Below are 22,953 nucleotides of genomic sequence, written 5' to 3' on the forward strand. Positions count from 1 at the left end.
CAGTTGTCTGGTATATCAACAAACAGGGGGGAACCAGGTCTTATCTTCTCTGCCGAGAGGCCATGCGAGTGTGGGAATGGGAGATCTCCACCAACCGCTTTCTGATCGCAATGCACATTCCGGGACGGTCCAACATTCTGGCGGACAAACTCAGCCGCACTATTCTTTCCCCTTACGAGTGGTTTCTCAACTCCCGAGTAGCGAAGCAGATTTTTGTAAAATGGGGGCAACCCTGCTGCGATCTTTTTGCCTCTCCTTCAAATACGAAATGTGACAACTTCTTCTCCCTGATTCCCCCACCAGGGGAAGCCCTGAGAGACGCTCTAGTGCATGCTTGGCTGCCCGGTCTACTTTATGCCTATCCTCCTCTACCCCTGATGCTAAAGATGTTACAGAAAGCCTCTCGGTTGGGGAGCAAGATGATCCTCATTGCCCCGTTCTGGCCTCGACAAACTTGGTTTCCTTACCTGTGGTCTCACTTGGTGTATCCTCCCTGGATTCTGGATCCCAGCCCGGATCTGATCTCCCACCCATCAGGCTTACCGACCCCGAATCTGGACAACCTGAAGCTGACAGCTTGGCTGCTCCAGTTCCACTCTTAATTAGGACTCCCAGTATCTCCTCACCAGTCAAAGCCATCTTGGTGGCAGCGCATATACCTTCCACCGGGAAGATTTACCGCAGTAAATGGAAGCGCTTCTCCGTCTGGGCGGAACATCATAATTTGGACCCCTTCACTGCTCCGCTAACGTCCGTTTTGGACTTCCTTACTGGGCTTTTTCAGCAAGGGGCTAGCTGTTCGACAGTCAAGGTACAATTGGCAGCCATCTCCCATTACCATGTAGGACACGAGACAGGTCCTTTGATGTCAGCTAAACTATGTAAAACCTTCCTCAAGGGTACTTTTCTGCTCAGGCCCCCTATCAAAGAAGCCATATACCCCCTTGGGACCTATCGCTAGTTCTTCAGGCCTTGACTGCTTCCCCCTTTGAACCAGCTACCTCTGCTGATCTTAAATACCTGTCTTGGAAAACAGCATTCCTGGTAGCCATCACTTCTGCGAAAAGAGTTTCGGAACTTCAAGCTGTTTCTGTAAAACCCCCTTACTTGGTTTTTCAAAGGATAGAGTGTACCTCAGGACCAATCCATCCTTTCTACCTAAGGTGGCCTCAGAAACCAATATCAATCAGTCCATCAATCTTCCTGTTTTCTTCCCTAATTATCAAAATAAAGGAGAATACAAGCTGCATTCGTTAGATGTGCACAGGCAGCTGCATTTCTATATTCATAGGACTGCTGGTCACAGACAATCTGATCAGCTGTTCATTTCATTTGCCAAATTCAGTTTAGGTAAAGCCGTTTCGAAGGTCACCTTATCACACTGGATTTCCCAATGTATCCTTCTAGCTTATGAGGCTTCTGGGAGGCCCGCACCTCAAAGGGTCCGTGCACACTCCACTCGCTCCATATCTACTTCTACTGCATTCAGATCTAGAGTCCCCTTGGATGATATTTGCTCGGCAGCCACTTGGGCCTCATCTCATACCTTTATTAACCACTACAAACTGGATGTCACTTCCAGAGGGAGAGCATCCTTTGGCTCCGCAGTGCTCCGGAACATCCTTCCATGATGGCCGCCCAAGATTCGGGTAGCTGGGGACTCTGTCCCACAGGTTGCTGACAAGTGAAGTCCCTACTCCAGATTAAGAAGTTATGTACTCACCATAACGTTCCATCTGAGTAGGTGGCTTCATTTGTCTGCAACCATCCCCCCCCCCTCCTTCCCCCTGGCCTTCAGAAGAGTTAGATGGTGGTATTATCCCTGCCTTTCCCTGTTGGGATACCTTTTCAGGTATATAGGAGGGCAAACTTGATCTGAGGTCATTTGGGGTTGGCAGGGGATTATGGGTGAGGGGAGGAGCTAGGAGCTCGGATCCATAGCTGTATAAATAGTTGCCGGCTCGGATCCGATATCGGATCCAAGACCCACAGGTTGCAGACAAATGAAGCCACCTACTCAGATGGAACGTTATGGTGAGTACATAACTTCTTATTTTTAGATAACTGGTTTTCTCAACTTATGTCTGGGATTAGCTATTACAAACAAGATCTGGGTAGCTGTTGCTAGGCATTATGGGATAAGGGGTAGCCTTGAGCCAGTAAACAGCTCTCGAGCTATTGAAAATGGCCGAGTCGGAGCCGAGGATCGGCTCCGATCCCAAAAAGCAAGAAGGAAGGCGAGATGAAGACAACTAACATGTAACGTTATGGTAGGTACATAACCTCTTTTTTTTCTGTATCTGTGTGAATCTTCCCATCTGTGTTATTTTTAATTGAAAATCTGGTATTTATTGTAAATAGATATTCAGTATTTTAATGTTCTTTTATTATTTATTATTAAATATATTTAAACTTTTCGTTGTGGCTGGTCTTTTTAGGAAATATTTAACCTTTGAGAGTATTTATATTTATTTAGTGACACTGTGGCCACTGCCAGAAGTCTTGCTGTTTGGTCAACATAACCACTGGTATTCATATTAATTTTACTCAGTATAATTGTATACCCTGTTAAGAGCTTTGAGTAGCTGGCTGGTGGCAGTGGAACTACCTTATAGCCTGGGCAGAGGGAGTAGAATGTGTAATCTGTGCCAGCCTTTCCCAGGTGTGTGTGTGTGTGTGTGTGTGAAAAAATCATATCTCAGAGTGTGTGTGTCAGCTACTTGGAAGAGGGATACAGGGCTTAGTGGTCAGTGTGAATTGTTATTTGGGGCCTGGAGAGAGTGAGTCCAGCCGCAGGACTGGGATGTGTTCCCTGTGTACTCTTAAGGGAAATTGTGCTTTGTGCAGAGAGCTGCATCTGAAAATAGTGTGTGTGTGTGTGTGTGTGTGTGTGTGTGTGTGTGTGTCTACTTCTCTCAGAGTGAACATTCCCCCACTGGGTGAGGATTGAGACTCCGTGATTACTGGCCCAGAGAAGGGAAGTCACAATTTCCTTGAACTCTTTTGCTCCAGTCATCATCCAAGTCTTCAGTTTAGTCTCTGTTGACCTTAGAGCCTTCTCTGACCAATGGTTACAGCTGATTGTGGCCAGCAATGGTTTATGCTGTAGCCCAGCTATTTTACCAGGATAACTTTAAAGTTTCTGGTTCTACCCCAATGCTCTTTTCTTACTGGGGGAAGTTTGCCTTAGCTGCAGGTTGACCACTGTTATATGTGGGCTTGGGACTTTCTGTCTTGCTGAATCATTTGTTGGCCACCATGAAGTCATTTTGCCAAGCAGAATCTTCATAGGAAAACAGGTAACAGTGGGAGACAATATTCTAGCTGTTTAGACAATTGATGACTTTTCATTTTTTTCTATGAGTATACAATTTGTATATGTCTGTTTAAATGGAATAATGTAATGTTTAAGTTAAAATAAACTTTTACTACAGATAGGGTATTGTTTTTATACAAGCTTATGCTAACAGTAAAATTGCAAGGACTGTTAACCAAAAGGCTGTGAGTCTATCAGAATGTTTGAGTTAACGGGAACATCTTGACTTGTACATGAGGAAAACATATAACAAAGGACATGAAAAAAGTGCATAGCATCAGAGAGAAGCACATAATGAGATGCATGTAAGAAGATAGTTTGGAGTATAAAACGTCTTTACTGAAATGGATTGGGAAATGAGGTTTTGATGGATGTTAGACCATCAGAAGGATTACCTCAATGTAGTGTAATTTTTAAGTAAGTAGAATCACATTATCAGAAGGCTTTGTATTTAGTAGAGTATACGTTTATTTACCTTTCTGTTTGTAATTTGAATAATATCATCTTCTGGCATCCATGATGGTAACAGCTATGTACCTGCTTATGAACTGCTTTATGATGTTTAATAAATTTTTGTGTCTACCCTGTCAACTAGTGATTTCTTACAAGGAACTTTGAACTATATGGCAGTACTTCTTTGATTTATAAGTAGTTACTAGTCATGAGGTCTAGGAGACCATTAAGGAGCCTAGCTCAAGTTCCCAAGTGCCCCACTGAACTGTTTTAGTGAATACAGCAGGCAAATTAAGGTGGAAAGATTCAAACCCTGATACAAGAGACATCTGCACTGCCACTAGTAGTATTGGCTAAAACTCTCATGTACAGTACAATAACATTTTTCATGTGTAAATTTGCAGGCAGTAAGGACTGTGAGCTTTAATTTTAGCCCATTGTATTTGTTTATATATGAAGTTGTAGTTAGTTCTGGTCCAGTTTTCTCTTTTGTTACCCTACACGTTATGTATGTTTCACATTGAATATTTATTGAGATTTTGTATTTCTTCTCACCAGTTTTCAAATTTGTTGGCCATTTACTTTTTCTTTCTGTTGTTCAGGTATTCTTACAACTGAGCAACATTCATGGTTTTTGGCATTGTACAGAAAGCTTTGTATCTTGGGTGTGCAGCAAGAAAATGGACATAATGAAGGCCAGATTCAGGCCCTTTTCCTAGAACTGGAGAAGACATGCATCACAGTGCGTAAAAACTGTGCATACAACCTCCCAGTAAGTGCTGTCAAATTTCTAGATTCAGATTTGTGAATTGGAATCTTTAATAGTGGTGATTGTCTTTGATGAGTGTATTGTTTGGTTCACTCTTAACTCCATTTTAACATTCAGCAAAGTTTTACTGGAGTATCTTGTGTTTAGAGGTGCACTCTGTAGGTTGTCATTGGTAAAAGCTTCTGTGTTCACTTGTCTAGATATAAATTGATCACATGTCCTTGCTGTCATCCAGTAAATAACCAATAACTTTACCAACATGGCCCTTGTTGTCTCTGAGAGAAGCATTATGTTAAGCATTGCCATAAGTTACAGGTATTCAACCAAGCCACTTAGTGATACGTAAGAGAAAAGCTTCTGACCTATCTTGCTGCTAGTGGGAATGGTGTAACAGCTGATGTCTCCTCCTTTTCAGATCAGCACTTCACAGTCCCAGGCCTTAGAAAGAGTATTGCTACAAGAACCAAAGCTCTAAAGGTAAATCATGGCTTAGCATTCCTGGAGCTAAGTCAATTTCTGAAATGGCGTACAAGATCCCATAGGCACTGAGCTCATTTTCATCTAGCAAGGGACTGACCGTCTGCCAATCATTTGCTTTGATGGTCATGAAGCCTGGGCAAGACCTGTGGTTGAGATCCTGTGTATTGACACCTACAAACTCAAACTGATCATGTGGAGCTCAAGGTCAATAGGCAGTAGCTGTTGAGTTATTAGGTAAGTGATTAGTATACTCATTACTGAGGCCTCCTTTGCAAAGGCTTCCTTCCAGATCCAGAAGGGTTTTTTGGCTCCACTTGGGAGGGCCAGTGACTTGTTACTTACTATGGCTCACTTCTTAAATGTTTGACATCAAGCATATATTTGTTGAAACCTCTGGCCTGATGCAAGTGCTAAACCCTATATATGCCACTCTCCCCCATTCACCACCTTCAGTGAATGCATGATTATGTATAGATACTGTTTTACCTGAGAACTTGTGACAATCAGTTTCATGCTTGCCCATGTAAAAGACCATGCATGAGCTGCCGATACTTGGAGGTAATGGGAGCACAGCACTCATTTCTTGTCATTTTCTATTCATTCTGAGGATTTGGAAGCCATTACCTCTGAGACGGACAAGGAGTCATTCCTATCCACTCCTCTCCCCTAAATAATATCTGGTTTAGTGAACCCTTGATACTTCTGAACCTTCCCTCCTCATAAGTAAGTTCTGGGTCATCTTGTCAATGGAGCTGTATATCAGGGATGCTATTTTGGAAATGTGGAAGCACATATGCACTATACTGAGGAAACCCAAAGAATACAGATTTCCTTGAATGATTTCAACCAGAATCTGTCTTTCTCATCTAAAATGACCTGCATATAGCCCATGTTGCTACCATTGTGCCAGCTGTGGCAAAACCTGTAGGTTCAGATATGTACGTCTGCATGATGGCATTTTCTAAGGTTATCCTCCTTCAAAGGGGAACTCAGAAGCAATATCCTGGATGTCCAGTTCAAGGGAAAATACTGGTCATTTTGGCCTTTAAAGATCTGACTGATGACCTTCTGAAGAGAAAATTGGGTTTTACAGCTGATGAGGACCTTTATAATCCCTTTTTATTCTCCTTCTCTTTCTGTTTTCTGTTCATGACATAATCACCCTTGAAAGAGGAATAAGCCATCTTGCCTCCTTGGGAAGGCTGTCAAATGTCAGTGTAATTATCTCTGGTACTGGTCAAGTCTTCTGACAGGATGACTCCTCTGGCTCTGCTTATGCAGTCCTGCCTAAAATGTCGGTCCTCCATTGAGATCATTCAGTGAGTTTTGTTTAGTTTGTTGGACCATCACCAAGGACCATTGGGTTCTAGAGAGTATCACTTTCAGTCACTTTTTTAGAACTCCAAGTTCATCCTCAGAAAGAGCTCTGCTAATAGACCAGCCCAAGACAAGAGAGTTGTTAGGATAGGATCAGATTCTGTTGCTAAGAGATGCAGTAGACTAGAGGAGGTTTTACATTTGGATCAAGAGCAGATGATGTGTTGTTGTCCTATCTCATTTTCATTCTTACTTGATTGACTTCAGATCCAATCCTTGGATCCATCTCGGCCTTTATTTTCAAGCTCAAGGTCATCTGCCAGCTCGTGGCTAACTCCCTATCCCAGCATGCACTGGAGCCATCCTCAGATCTTGTTTGCCACTAAACAGATCAAGCATTCATCTGCTAGCTCTGGCTAAGTACAACTCTTTTCTTGATCTTTTCGATAATTTTAGTCACTAATCCTTGGATTACTATAGATTTGTAGGTTTTACTGCTACTTGTGATATTGGTTTTCATCTTTGGGCTGTTTTTTGGTATTTGGCCATCTTTTTGTTATGCGGCATTGTGTTTCTTGCTTATTCCCTTTCCCAGTTTGTTATTAGGTGTAGTTGACGTGTGATTAGTACAGTTCCTTTAAATCAGCTAACTGTACCAGAGCCCATTTAAGTTAGAGGGCTGTGTCCTTCATTACTTTGTTTTAGAGTTTCTCATTTTCTCTGTGTTGTGTAGGTCTTAGTAGCTCGATCCGAGGACTGAGCCAAAAATGTCTGTGTTCTTTTTTACTTAGGATCCTTTTTAGAGGGTCATGAACTCCTTTTTTCTTGTTACTCTTTTTTTCTTAACAAAAAAAAAAATCAGCATTGACAGTTGCATTTTCAGATTGGTCTTTGTAATAATTCTGTTGCACTGTTGTTTTCAATTTAGCTTAAGATGTCTGGCAAGGATTCCAAACCAACAGGGATTTAAGAAGTTTGAGAGATGCTGCAAAAAGATGCCCCTTAGCGATAAACACACACTTTATGTTTATTGCCTCGGGGCAGACCATCTCCAGGAGTTGTGCTCTGTTTGCCGCTTCTTTAATCATAAAGCCCTCCTGGAGAGGAAAAATAAACTAATCATAAAAGGCCTACTTAAAACCCCCCTCTCAGAGGCACTGGAAGAAGGTCTGGGTTCGTCTAGGTCAGATAAGTCCCCTTCTGCAAAGTCTGACAAGTCAAACAAATCTTCACAGTCTGACAGAAGAGCTTCCTTCTCTTCATCCTTGGATCCGGTATACAAGATTTCTTGTCTGTCCTCCTCGCATCTGAAACCTGTTGGATCAGACAGGGCTCCATCGGATCTGACACCTTCTTGTTCAATGCCAGTGGAGTTTGAACTTAGGAGCCAGTCCCCAGCTTTGGAGCCGGTCTCCTGTATTTTGAGATCGCCTATACTACAAAAAGCTAAATCTCCCACTCCTTTTACCCAGTCTTCCAGGAGTCTTTCGGATGATGTGGATTGGGTGCTACAGAGGCTGTTACAGACACTGGTGCTGGCCAAATTAATGTTGGATCCAACCTTCAGGGCTTTGGAGCAGACTTCCACGCCCTCTGCTTCAAGTCCTCCGATCCAACCACTGGCTTCAGAGTTGGAAGGTCCTGCATTGGTACTAGTGGAAGTGTTGGATCCGAGACCCATCATGGACTCCATGGATCCGACCATGGCTTGGACTTCCTCAGCTCCAATGGAGCCAGAGGGGTCTTGGAGCTGACACTGTCCAGTTGAGTCCGAGGAGGTGAGTCGGATAGGACAGCTGTCATATCCGACTTTGGCTCTTGGGCCTTGGCTCAGGTGAATTCGGCTCCTACCTCAGCCTCGGGTCTGTTGTATTTGGTTCCGGAGGGTCCTTCAGTTTCTTCAGATCTGGGGATCCCTTCTGATCAGGGACAGGGACTTTTGAGGTCATGAGGAGGGTGCTGTCTCCACAGACAGGTCCACAGTCCTCTACAGATGTTTCTCCCTCTAGAGCATCGGTGCCTGCCTCTTAACCCCTGCACCCACAGGGACACAGAGACCCTAGGCCTCAGGGCGCCCCACAGGTTGCAAGATGAAGCACTTCAACTCCCCTGAAGAAGTCCATCACTTCTGATATGGATCTTGATGAGGCAGAAGGGTTCCCGCAGTCACCTCCTGATGGTCTCTTTTTGAGATATTCTGGAAATGTTAAAGCAGAGAGGTGGCTGGCAGTCCACTAACCCTTCAGTGGAGGAGTCTGTATACCTCATCCTCATGGCCTTTGGGTCTCACCCTTCCACCCCTTGGATGACTCTGCCATTCGATGAGCTCCTTGAGCTAGTTCCTCAAAAGCTGTGGGAGTCCCCAGATTCCATGGAGCCTACTCCTAGGAGGCCAAATAAATTTATTACACCCCCCCCAACAAACTTTTTTTAGTGAAGGGAGTCCCAGTCGATGCCATGGTCGTGGTGGCGGCCACAAAGAAGGAACTCTCGGAGACGTATTCTTCTGTCTATCCCCCGAACAAGAAATCCAGGACTATGGACAGCTATGGAAAGTGCATTTCTTCTTCAGCTGCCTTTTCTCTCAGATCGCTGAACTATCTCACACATTTTATGAGACTGCAGAGGGATCTCCTGAAAGAGCCAGGAGATACTCTCCATGGTTCAGTAGCTGAAGAAGTTGTTGACAGAGTAGCTTCTCAGCTTGCTACATGAAACTCAGTTGTTAACTCGTCCATGAAACTCATCTGCTATGCAGCTGATGGAGCAAATAAAGCAGTCGGTTCTGGAATTTCCCTGAGGAGACATTTTTGGATGCACTTGTGTGACTTTGTGGAACCCTTTAAGTCTTCCTTTGTTAATGCCCCATCTGACAGCTCGTCTTTGTTTGGGCCTAAGGTAAAGGACACACTGACCAGGTGTGAACAGGAAGGAAAAACTCTGTCTGCCATAGGAGTCTGTTTTTCCATGCCTACTAAACCTTATCCCAAAGGTCAGAAAGGTAGCAATAAGATGTGGTTCCGAAAATCACAGAGATCTTTTCAGGGCACATGTGGTGAAACTTCCCTCTGAGGCAGAGGGAGAGGTAATAATGGAAGACGCCAACCTCATGGCAGAGGGGTTCCACAAAATCAGGGCAACAGAGAATCTTTCTTTGGTAGGCACTTTCAGCACTCCTGAAAGGAGGCCCGATTGTCCAGCTCTGGAGGCATTCGGGGGTTGCTTATCTTTCTACCCAGAAGCCTGGCAACAACTAACAAAAGACAGATGGATACAAAGCATCATATCCAGAGGTTACATCATCCTGGTTTCCTTCCCGCTCCAAAGATGAAAAAAGTTCCAGACATTCCAGCCAGTCAGAAGAAACAGGCAACTCTGGAGATTCAAAAGTTACTAGACAAAAGAGTCATCCAAGAAGTCCCGCAAATCAAATAGGATTCGGAATTTACTCAAGATTCATTTTAGTCCCAAAGAAAACGGGATTAGAGACCCATTCTGTGCTCTACAGATCTTCAGGATGCGTACTACCACATAAAAATGGACAGGTGATCCAGGAGACACTTGTGCTTTTAGCTAGGAGCCAGTCACTACCAGTTTTGAGCTCTGCCCTTTGGCCTCACTACAGCCCCCAGAGTGTTCACCAAATGTATGGCAGTAGGAGCAGATCACATGAGAAGTTTAGGATTCCAGATGTTTCCATCTTAGACGACTGGCTCTTGACCACCACTGCTAGGCATCTGCTAATCAAGGCCAGAAATACAACCTTGCAACTCTGCTCCTGCCTAGGGATTACCATAAACTACGAAAAATCTGCCTTAGTGCCTTCTCAGCATGTGATATTCATAGGGGCAAAATTAGACTCAACACAAATGACAGCAAGACTCCCAACAGAAAGGGTCCATTCTCTAAGGTACCAGGTGAGATATCTTTTGGGAAGAAAGAAAGCCCCAGTGAGGATAGTTCTCAAAGCTCTTGGGATCATGGCAGAAGCAATAGTGTTAGTTCCCCTAGCACATCTTGTTAAGTCGTACATTACTTTAAGAATGAAGACAGATACAGTTCTTTCTCTCTTTCAGTGGCTTTTATTAACTACAGTACACACGTGCGGGAGCCTCATGGAAAGCACCAGTGAGACTCCCAGAACAAAGGAATAAACAAGCTTATATACTGGTGATATTGCTGACAATACAAAAATAAAGAAATGAACCAATTAGACCATTATAAAGGGCAATTAACCAATCAAAGGTTTACCCGTAAACATAAGACAATTCACATCAGCATATCTCTAGGCAGACAGGGTCGGATATACTTCCATAAAAGGCACAATTTCCTGCTTTCAGGCAGACTCTTGTTTGTTCAGTATTTTTCCATTACTCACAGTTCAGAGTTCACAGTACTCAGTACATCTCAGTTTATACAAACTGTCACATACTCAATTCCCTTGAAACATATGCTTTTTGACTGTTCATATTCTACAATCCCCCATTTGATGCTATGTAAACATCATCATTTAACCTGTCATACATTTGCCACAAATCTAGCATAACCATGCTACTAGTCTTTTCATCATTGAGAGACATTGTCATTTCATTATCTACAGTCATAGTTGCAGGCATATAAAACTTAGGCACTTTCTTCACAGTTTTTGAAGACATTAATTTCAAGATCAGTGCTTTGATTAGAAATAAGACAATAAAAGCAACAATTGCTAATACTGCAATTAACAAAATCAGCTTCAACAGTCCACCCCCCAACCTGAGAACAGGTTGGTCAACCAAGCCCATGTTGAGCTGTCAGCCTCTTTACCCTCTGAGAGTTTGGAAATTCTCTGAATCAGTTCAAGGTGACTTTCAATTTCGTGCTGATTGTCAGGAGTAAACGTACAGCACTCATGGATTAAAGCGCAAGTTCCTCCTTTCGTCGCTAGGGTGAAATCGAGGGCCATACGGTTTTGGAGTACTACAGCCCTCATAGCAGTCAGTTCATCGGTTACTAGTTCTAAGGCAGAAAATGTAGCATTGCTCAAAATTTCGAGCAGTTTAGATAACTTTATCAGTTCCCAAATTGATTTCACTGCTCCATATGACGGAATTATACCAGCCCATGATATTACATCATCACCCAAGTCCATATGGGACAGTCCTTTGGTACTAGCATGAGCTAAGTCATGATGATAGATCCATGAAGCATCAACTTGGCCTACCGGATTGGCAGGCTTCTTGATCTCTCGAACGTTCCGAATTTTTCCCTTAGGTAATGTAGATACATGTCAGATAGCTGGAACTAGGTAACCCAGGAAATAGCTGCCAGACCAGTTTCCTGGTAGCCATTTATATGCTTTTCTTCCGCACACAAAATAACAGTTTTCTACTTTAATGGTGATATTGATAGACTTAAAGTAATTCCCAGTATTCTGCCACCCTTCAAACATTTTCCAGTAGACAGTTTCTATTTTCTGGGAAAAGTTAGCTATAGAGTTTTTAACAATTCTTAATATAGGTGAGAAATCTGTTACACAACCCCATGCAGTGCAGTTATATACCACTGTTTTGTTGCAATGGCTCCACCCTACTCTGGTTTTATCAAGTTTTTGAAAACACACAGTTCCATTTTGACGGAGAGACAACTGTAATGCTACTTTGTGTTTTGAAATAACTCTTGATGTGTCGTAGATCAGATTAATCCAAGTCTCTTCAATCCCTAAAGGAACTATATTTAGCATCAATCCCCCATGAACCGTAGGGATGGCAGTGCAGATCCAGTAATTGGAGACATTAAGGGATGATGCGTAAGTATATTTTATAGCTTGGTAGGTATAGAATGGTGGATGCCATGCAGTTCTTTTGGCATGAGGTGTTACTGTAGCAGAAAATAGAAATGGCCACAGTAGAAATATGAGAACAAAAATAACCACCAAAATAGCTGTACAGTACTTTTGTGGAAATGGTGGTTTCGTTTGAATTGTATTGGAATGGAGAAGTGTTCTGATTAGAGAAATGTCAGACATTATCAGGTGCAGGGACAGTATGGCTTCGAGTACGGGAAGCAATAGGTGGAGAATCTGGAGCTGTGAAAGGTAGAGGTGTTTGATCTTCGGAAGGGATGACTTTCTTAACGTGTGATATATGAATCCAGGTGGGTGAGCCTTGTAATCGTGCTGCTGAAGAGGTTGTCAATAGAACCAGGTAGGACCCCTTCCAACGAGGTTGCAGTGCTGTTTTTCTGGAGAAAGACTTGATGTACACCCAATTGCCTGGTTGTAGTTCAGAAGACGTGAAAGGATCAGGGTTATGTTGTGCCACTGCTACTTGGTGGTGATAACACTGTAAGAAAGAAACAAGAGAAGTGCAGTATACAATAACATCGCGATCAAACGCATCATACTCAGAAAAGGGTGGTGGCGGAGTCATGGGCATGCGCATAGGACGGCCCATTAGCATTTCATGAGGAGAAAGACCTTTAGTAGGATGTACTTGAGCTCTCATAGAGAGCAAAGCTAGTGGTAAGGCCTGTACCCAAGAGAGGACTGTTTCAGTAGTAACTTTTGCTAGTCTAGTTTTCAGTGTTTAATACATGAGTTCAATGATTCCAGATGCTTGCGGTCTATATGGGCAATGAAATTTTAGAGTGATGCCCAACATAGTACACAGTGAGTCAATTAATTGAGCTGTAAAATGTGTTCCACGATCTGAATATATATAACAAGGAACACCAAATCAAGGTATAAATTCATAACAAAGTTTCTTAGCAACTGAGATAGCATCATTTTTCGCACAAGGGTATGCTTCTAACCATCCAGAAAAAACATCAACAACAGTTAAAACATATTTAAAACGTGCACAGAGTGGTAATTCAATAAAATCCCATTGCAAAGCACAAAATGGTCCCAATGGTTTTGGTAAGGGTTGTGTGGGAGCCATTGTGCCTTTGGAAATATTGTACTGTAAACATTGGAGCATGTGCTCACAAAGTGCTGTACAGAAGCAGAAAGCTTTGGGGCAAGCCAATCCTTTTGGATTTGTTTTATTAAAGCGTGTACCCCAACATGGGCTGGCAAATGATAAGCTTTAATGAGGGAATTTAGCATGGATAAGGGGCAGACTAATCTGCCATCTGGATGTTGCCAAATTAAATCAGAGCATTTAAAACAATTTTGAGCCAGCCATGTTCTTCTTTCTGATTCTGAAACCTCATTTGTAAAGCTTTTAGCACTGTTTCATCAAAAGTTTTCATAGATTGTAACGGCTGCAGAAAGTGACCCTGAACAGTTTGTGAGAAAGCAGCCTGTTTAGCAGCCCAGTCAGCAAATTATTGCCCTTACTTTCGAAAGTCATCGGATTGATGGGCTGCACATTTAACAACAGCAATTTCAGAAGGTAACAGTAAGTCTTGTAATAAATTATTGATATAAAAATGGTTTTTAATGGGTGTTCCGGAGGATGTTAAGAACCCTCGTTCTTTCCATAATATGCCAAAATCATGAACAACACCACGGGCATAACGGGAATCAGTATAAATAGTAACAAACTTGTCTTTAGCTAGTTTACATGCATGTGATAATGCCACTAATTCCGCGGCCTGCGCGGAGGCGCCTGTAGGTAATCGTGCTGATTGCAGTACTTCAGTCGGTGTGCAGACTGACCAAGCAGCTTGGAATTTTCCGGAGTTTGTTCTTAAACATGATCCATCAACGAAAAGAGCTAAATCAGGATTTTGCAAAGGAGTATCATATAAATTTAACCTAGGAGAAAGAACAGAGTTAACCACTAGCACACAATCATGTGGTTCGCCCTCGTCTGAGGTTGGTATTAAAGAGGCAGGGTTTAGTGGTGGGCAGCGTTTAACTTGTAAAGCAGGATTTCCCATTAAACTTATCTCATACTTAGTAAGGCGTGCATTTGAAAGATATTGTGTTTTAGTTTTCAGAAGCAAGGCTTGAACAGCATGCGGGACTGCTAATACAGTGTCATGTCCCAGGTTTAGTGGAGCTGTCATGTCTACCAAGACGGCAGCAGCTGCCACAGCCTGTAAGCAAGCTGGGTAACCAGAAGCAACCGGATCCAATTGAGTGCTATAGTAAGCAATTGGTCGGTATCCTCCAGTGCGTTGCTGGGTTAAGAGATCCAGAGCAGTCTTATTTCATTCGCAACAAAAGAAAATAAAAGGTTTAGAATAGTCCCGTAACCCTAAGGCAGGAGGATTTACCAGGGCTGTTTTGATTGCCTGAAAAGCCTCATCATGCTGTGATGTCCAGGGTAGAGGGTCTGTAATGTCTTTTTTCAAGAGTTGCAACAGAGGGGCGGTAATTTCTTAAAAATTAGACACCCACTATCTGCAGTATCCTGCTAGACCAAGGAACCCTCTAAGTTGCCTCTGGGTTACAGGACGTGGTGCATTTTGAATAGAACTGATACGGTTAGGGAGTATCCGGCGAGAACCCATTTCAGTAATGTGTCCCAAATACTGTACTTTATCTTGACAATATTGTAGTTTTGATTTATTTACTTTAAATCCTCGTGCGGATAAAAATTTTAACACTAAAAGAGAATCTTCCTTACAGGCGTTACTGTCTGGGGAGGCTATAAGTATATAGTTTAAATTTAATAGTGATTATTTACTAATGCATTATATATTTACACATTTAATTTTAGTAAATGAATTTTGAAAGGACTTAATAGGTTTTAAGAACACTAAAACATGTTTTGATACTGCTAAATATTTTCTGACAACAAAAAATCACATTTGCCATGTATTATAAGCAAACTAAAGCACTACAGCACTTTAAAAGTTGATTGCAATCTACTTTAATTGCTAATTTAACTGCTTAATTGGCTGACCAACTAGTGTATTTAAACAGTGTGGCCACACTTGCATTTCCATCTTGAAAAAGCCTGGAATTGTCCAGGCGAAAGCGCTTGTATTTTTGGAGTGTTCTCTTGGTCTTCGCATTTGTGAATAAAAGATTTTCGGTGGAACTACCTGGTTTGTCATTCCTGTATAATCCAAGGAAGTTTTTTTGGCTGACTGGATACTATTTAAGTATCGGAAAGATCTTTGCAGTGATTTCTGGCTTGTACTAACGTCAAATTGCCGTTTTATCCATTGTTACTGGTCCAGGTCTGGTGTGTTTTTCCAGTTGCTTTTTCCTTTGTGCTGTGTCCGCTTCGTTGGTTTCTGTTGCTATGGCGGAAGAAGCACCAGCCACGGACCTTCTTAACACACCCCTTATTTTAAGGGACGACAGTGACGACACACCGGTTACCCGTTCTGAATTTAACCAGGTGTTAGCGTTACTTTCCAGCATTAACAAAGCACTTACAGGGCAACTAAACCTTGATGTTCCGGACTCTCCTTTTTTTCCGGGAAACCAGCAACAAGCAATACCGCTTGAACAGAGACTCGTCATGGCGCAGGAGCCGAATGGCACCGCTAGTACGAACAGCAATTTAAGAACTGGGTTAGTAACCGTACATGAAACGAGCTGTAACAGCAGGGCACCGAACGGTGGAGTTACGGACAAACAGTTCAATTTTAAAAAATGGACAGAACTCCAACCGGAGTTCAAACAAGGTACTTTCCAACATAACACACAACAACTGGACTTAGATTTTGATTTCTTCAGTAACAAATTGTATATGTACAAGAATTGCCAACTTGAAATTAATTGTCTAAAGGAATGTATTAATGTAAAAAGAGTGCCGAAAGGGCTTAGGTGTTACAAATTTCCGAATAATGCTATTGTTGGCTCTGTTTTACACACAGAATTGTTAGAACTTTTTAATCGAACTGGATTAGAAATGTTAGATCTAATGGTAAAAGACTATCAGAATAAATGTAATGGGATCTTGGATGAACTTACTGTTTTAAATGATAACATTGTGCAGCATAAAAATTTTCTTAGGCACAAAAAGAAATATGATGAAATATTTTCTGAAGTAGATCAGCATTGCCAAAAAGTTATTGACAGAAAAATCAAAAAACTAGACAGAGACCTTATAGAGTACAGAGAAGGGAGGGCCTACCCTACGGGGTTAAAACATACTCATGTTGTAGGAACCAATGAGGAAGAATATGAAAAAAGAACAGGGGCTCAAAACAACAGAAATGTACCCAATTCTGAACCCGTGCGTAGAAGTGAAAGGCTAGCACAGAAGGGTAATAATAATTCACCACAGGGTTTTCACTTCCCCCAGGGCAGACCAATGGGGAGGAATTTGAATACCCCTTACCAACAGGCTTGGGGGAGGGCACGCAACTAAATATTGACATTGACAACCATGTTATTTCAGGTCCTGTTTCCAACACTAACAGTATTGTGGTTTCTTTAAATGATTTTAATATTTATAACTACACCGACTTGGAAATCACTCCGGTTTATTTTGAATTGTTTACTAAAGGACTGAATTATGTTCCAGCTAGACCTGCTTACATTCCCAAGTTACTGATAGAATTAAAGTTATTTATTAGAAACCTTAACCTTTCTCTCTTCTTTAAGGGGCAAGATGCTTTAAACAACAGCATTACTAGGTCTAGTCTGTTTAACCCACCCCTGCATCCGAGTTTAAAAATATTTGAAGAACTCATTGAAAACACATTGAGAACTAATTTGTCGAATAGACAAGACCCTTCACCCAACTTCCATACGCATTTGGTAGAAATTATGAACTTGTTAAAAGAGCACAAAATTAGGGTCATGAAACCGGACAAAGGGGGAGGTATGGTACTTATGAATGCTCTGGATTATGACAACGCAATGCATAACATCTTGCAGGATTTTAACACATATGAACAGGCCTCTACCAATCAGTTAAATGTGGCACAAGCTAACATTAAACACATCCTGAATGACCATCTGCTTCAAGGGGTGTTTAATGAAGAACTTTTTAACTATTTGAATGTACCACATCCTAAGACCCCTATATTATTTGGTATACCAAAGGTTCACAAAGGAATTATTCCTTTGAAATTTAGACCTATTGTTGCTGGAGCTAACAGTATTACGGAACCTTTAGGCAAATTTGTTGAACATATGATTAAACCTTTGGTTTCTAAGCTCCCTAATGTTTGCAAAGATTCTTGGGAATTCCTGGCCAGTATCCCACTTAACATCTGTAACAAGGATGTTTTGATGATTACAATAGATATAGTAGAACTGTTCCCAAGTATACCACACGACACGGGAATAGACTGGTTTTCTGACATCTTAATAAGCTTGAGTGACCTAAGCAATAACCAGATTAATTTACTTACCGAATTTATGGAAATCATCCTCAATAACAACTACATATTCTTTGATGGAGAATTCTTTAGGCAGAGAAGGGGTGTAGCCATGGGTTCCCCTTGTGCTTCATCTTATGCAAACATTGTTTTATGTAAATGGGAGCAAACTTTCATTTACTCTTCCAAATGGAAACAACAGATTTTATTTTATAAACGATATTTGGATGATATTTGTTTATTGTGGCAGGGGTCTAAGGAATCTTTTTTGGAATTTTTTGGTTACATTAATACCACCACTGATTTTTTGTCTTTTACTTATGAGCTCAGTAGTAACTCATTGCACTACTTGGATATTCTTCTTACCAAGGACAGTGAAGGAGAACATTTTGAATCAACTATTTACAGGAAGCCCTTATATTCTAACACATACTTACACTATGACAGTTCACATCCCTTTTATATTAAAAAGGGAATCATTAGAGGCCAACTAATTCAAGCATCGAGAATCTGTAGTACCTTAAATGCCTTTTTAGATGAGGTTACACTTTTAACTAATATGTGGCTAGAAAGAGGTTATCCTTACCAATTAATCAATACAATTACAGAAGAAATATTAAAAAACAGGGACTCTAAGTTTCCACCTTTACTCAGTAAAGGTCTTCCACTTCCCAAGAACATTAGTGAAGGAAACAAAGATGTACGGAAAAGTTTCATCTATACATACACCAAAGATGCAACTTTCATTGAAAATACTTTACAGGCTTTTTGGCCTATGCTTACAACACAAGAAGACATTAAAAATTATTTACCAAGAACATTGACTTTTACTAGGAAACGTGACATAAACTTGAAGGGTATGTTTGAGCAGAGCACCAGCACACGGAATACAAACAACACCGTGGCCCCCCATAGGAAGAATGGTACATACAAATGTGGTGTATGCAAACAATGCAAGTACATACTTAACGCTGATGAAATATTTCTTCCAGCTAGGAATTGCATTTTGAGGACATCGGGACACCACAATTGCAGCACAATGGGGGTAGTTTACCTGGGTTTATGTACATTCTGTCACGGTTTTTATGTAGGAAAGACAACTAGAATGCTCAAAAAACGGATTTATGAGCATGTGTATGAAATTGAGAAAAAGAAAACTACAAATGCTTTTTACAAGCACTCTCTGATGTGTAATAACATGTCCTTAAAATTTTTTGTTTTGGAACGAGTCACCAATGACCCTAGAGGAGGTGACTGGGAAAACTATCTGGAAACCAGAGAGTTAATTTGGCAGCTTAAATTAGATGCCTCAAGGTATCCAGGAATGAATGAGAGTATTAGCATTAATAGTATACTGAAATTGAAAAGGAACAAATTGTAGATATTTTAGTTTCTTACTGATATTTAAGCTCCATTTACGTCCTATATTAATTTATTTAAAAGAGTTTTTAGTAGGATAGTAAATGTACTATTTCTATGTACATGGTCATAATATTGTAAACAATTTTTTATATACATATGAATTATTTTTATTTTTAGATTTGGAAATAATGTTACACAATTATTTGTGCATTATCAACCACATGTATTTATTGTACTTATTTAGTACAAATTCCATATTCTTATTTAAGTAAACATTTTTATAAAGTGTTTTTACTCTATGACTACACAAACATTTTAAACTGTTGTTTAAATTTAATAGTGATTATTTACTAATGCATTATATATTTACACATTTAATTTTAGTAAATGAATTTTGAAAGGACTTAATAGGTTTTAAGAACACTAAAACATGTTTTGATACTGCTAAATATTTTCTGACAACAAAAAATCACATTTGTCATGTATTATAAGCAAACTAAAGCACTACAGCACTTTAAAAGTTGATTGCAATCTACTTTAATTGCTAATTTAACTGCTTAATTGGCCGACCAACTAGTGTATTTAAACAGTGTGGCCACACTTGCATTTCCATCTTGAAAAAGCCTGGAATTGTCCAGGCGAAAGCGCTTGGTGTATTTTTGGAGTGTTCTCTTGGTCTTCGCATTTGTGAATAAAAGATTTTCGGTGGAACTACCTGGTTTGTCATTCCTGTATAATCCAAGGAAGTTTTTTTGGCTGACTGGATACTATTTAAGTATCGGAAAGATCTTTGCAGTGATTTCTGGCTTGTACTAACGTCAAATTGCCGTTTTATCCATTGTTACTGGTCCAGGTCTGGTGTGTTTTTCCAGTTGCTTTTTCCTTTATACTGGAGACACCTATTCCTTTAGTTACTTTATTAGAAAGTGGAATATTCATGGCCGTTCTGCTAGTTAGCATAGATTTAGTCGCTCCGGTATCAATCAAAAATGGATATGGTTTATTTTTAACCAGTAACATGACATGTGGCCCGTCCTGATCCACAGGAAGGAAGGGGTAGAACTGCTGTTGTTTCTGTTCAGGGAACCTTCATTGTGGTTGCTGTCGAGAGTTTGGCGTCCAGTTAGAATTCCATTGTTGTGGCACCTCAGTGTATGGTGCAGGTTGTTCAGCCAAATATGGACACTCATTTTTCCAATGGCCTACCTGGCCACAATTGAAACACTCAGTCTGATTACTGGGATTCTGGGGTTGGGTCGATTGCGTACCTTGATAGTTTTGTTTATTTTGAGTAGCTGGACTGTGACCTCTACCCCTCCCTCTTGCCCGCCCTCGTCCTCTACCTCGGTGACCGGTTTGGCCAAAAGCGTTACACATTTGAATTTGTGCTTGTACTAATTTTTCCTGTAAATCCTTTTTCTCTTTAGCCAAATGGTCAGATAGGTATTGTACTTGCTGAACTAACTCATGCAGGCCCAGACTAGGCCAATTCAAACATACTTCTTTTAATTTATCTCTCACTTGAGGGCATCCACAAAAGCAGCAGACAGCCCGCTCTGTGCTCGCCCTTCGGTGGGCTCTGGGTATCCGGAATATGCCTCAAAGGCATCAGTAAGTCGTTGTAAGTACTCATCTTCTCTCTGTATGACTGACTTAATCTTAGACCAATTTGGTGTAGGTGGCACTATGACGATGACAGCATCAACTATTCGTTGTCTGACTGCTTCAAAACCGTTTTCCCCTTGTGTGTTATGCTTTGGTATTGGGGTGGGGACATTGGCATGATCCCAGATACGTTTCATCAGATCAGCTGGAACAGCGTATTGGAGGACAGCTTTAACTTCTTCTATAGTAGGATTTTGTAAACAAATGTGTTCGGCTCATACGCGTTGAAACTTTGCTTGGTTATTACGAATGGGCGGAAGTGATTTAGTAATAGCTTGAAAATCAACTGCCGACCACTGTCTTTGAGCCTAGTGTAATTTTGTCCCTAGTCATGTCTGAGGCCCCTAAAGCCTTCTTTTCTAAATGCACCGAGTGTGGCCATAAGCTGTCCTCAGTGGATGGCCACACTCGGTGAGTTATCTGCCTTGGGGTTGACCACCTCTCCTCAGGCTGCACCATTTGTGCAGCCTTCAACCCCAGGCCTTTGAGGGACAGGAGGTCGAAGTTGATTCTGGCGGGACTGTTGCCCCCGGACTCGACTTCGTCCTCCTCTCCATCCGTGGCACCTGCCGCAGCAGTGCCACCTTCCATCCCTGCTCCCCTGGCCGGGACTCACCCTCTCACCTCAGGCCAGGAGGAGAGGGAAGCTAGGAGGGAGAGGAGAAAAGAGAAGCACCACAAGCGGTGGGCCGTGTCTTCCTCCTCGGCCCCGCCGGCCAAGCAAGCAGCTTCTCCCAAGGCCTCCAGGCCTTCTCCTTCCCGGCTCCATTCACCCCGTTTTTCCCCGGAGCCAGAGGAGACCCGGCCGCCTTCGAGGTCATCGAGGCGCACTCCTGGCCCGCCTTGGTGGCCTCCTCTAGGTCAACTCGAAGCTTGTCCGATGCAGACATGGACCGGATGATGCGTAGGTTCCTCCAGGCCCAGCTGCAGATGGGAGTGCTCCTGCCTCCCCCCCGTCCGTCCGTTTTCGGAGCCGAGAGCTGAGCTTCGGATCCGGATGTGTCAGTGTGTCTTCGGCTCCATCTCGGTCGGAGCATACTGGCCCTTCGGATCCGATTGAATCGGCGCCGGCTCCGATCCACACATCGTATCTGAGGGGACTGCTCTTGGATCCCAGAGAGAGCAGTTCTCCTTCGGCGTTCGATGTCGTGGGGAGGGTATTGTCGAGGGATTCGAGGCCCCAGGCTCCTGCTACGGTTCCACCCTGCACTCCCTCTCAGACGGGCCTACCTTCCATCACCTGGCCCGAGGGACAGCCTGCGCCTACGTCCCAGATAGTTCCCTTGGAGGAACAGGATGTGGTTGGTGAGGCCTCTTCGGACAGCCCCCCTGAGGAGGTTCCTCACAAACGTAAGTGCAAGAGGAGGCACTTGGACTCACCTGAGTCCTTGACAGACGACACAGACTTAGAGGAAGGGGAAGGTTCCCCAAGGTCACCTCCCGAAGACGTCTCCTTCGGAGACCTCATGGAAATACTTCAAATTAGAGGGGGGTGGTCAGCCCAAAAACCTTCCTCTGATGAGTCTGTGTTTCTGGAGGTGTTTGACGCAGGCCCATCTACCTCTTGGGTGTCCCCTCCCGACGATCCCCTGGTAGACCTGATTACTACCAGGGCATGGAAGGAGCTGGACACTGTGAGCCCATTCCAAAGAGACCAGATAAAATTCTCAGCCCCCCTTCTGATAGGACGTGTTGGAGCAAGGGTGCTCCTGTAGATGCCATGTTGGTGGCGGCCGCCACCAGAAAGGAACTAGCCGAGGAGAGTTCCTCGATCCATCTTCCAGACAAGGAGTCTTGGACGATGGACCGCCTGGGGAAGCGGATGTTCGCTTCAGCCACCTTCTCTGTAAGGTCACTGAATTATATGGCACACGTGATACGACTCCAGTGGGATCTCATCAAAGAATATGCCGGGTCGCCCCCAGAGTCCATGTCGGCCAAGGATAAGAAAGTATTCTCAACCCGAATGGCCACTCTCAAATCCATTGCGAACACCTCTATGAGGCTCCTCTCCCATGCTACGGAAGGAGCCGCGAGAGCTAGCGCAGCGGGCATTGTCTTACGACGCCATGCTTGGCTCTGCCATTGCGATTTTGCAGAACCCTTCGAGGCGTCCTTCGCTAATGCCCCGTTTGATGGTTCTTCGCTGTTTGGCAAGACCGTACGCGACACGCTGGTCCAGAGCGAGAAATACGGGAAGACGTCTGCTGTCGGAGTCCGCTTCTCTGCTCCCCAGAGGTCCTTCTCTAGGAACCAAAAGGGACAGAAGATGTGGTTCCGGAAGTCTCAACAGTCCCGTTTCATTCCGGACCCCTCGTCCTTCAGAGGCAGAGGAGGACAGGGTGGACGCCAGCCCAGAGGCAGAGGGGGACTG

The 22,953-nt window shown here is 42.7% G+C and overlaps 1 protein-coding gene across 1 annotated transcript in view; it reads left to right on the forward strand.

Annotated features, from left to right (window-relative positions):
* The window catches only part of PPP4R4 (protein phosphatase 4 regulatory subunit 4), a 2,733,238-nt gene that overhangs the window by 1,417,547 nt on the left and 1,292,738 nt on the right, over positions 1-22,953 (forward strand). Inside the window, exon 10 of the mRNA XM_044073596.1 lies at positions 4,372-4,541. Within this exon, the coding sequence (XP_043929531.1) occupies positions 4,372-4,541 (170 nt within the window). The remainder of the gene's footprint in view (positions 1-4,371; positions 4,542-22,953) is intronic.

This window comes from Protopterus annectens, chromosome 6.part0 (assembly GCF_019279795.1).
Source record: "Protopterus annectens isolate FY-2018-M chromosome 6.part0, PAN1.0, whole genome shotgun sequence".
NCBI lineage: Eukaryota > Metazoa > Chordata > Ceratodontiformes > Protopteridae > Protopterus > Protopterus annectens.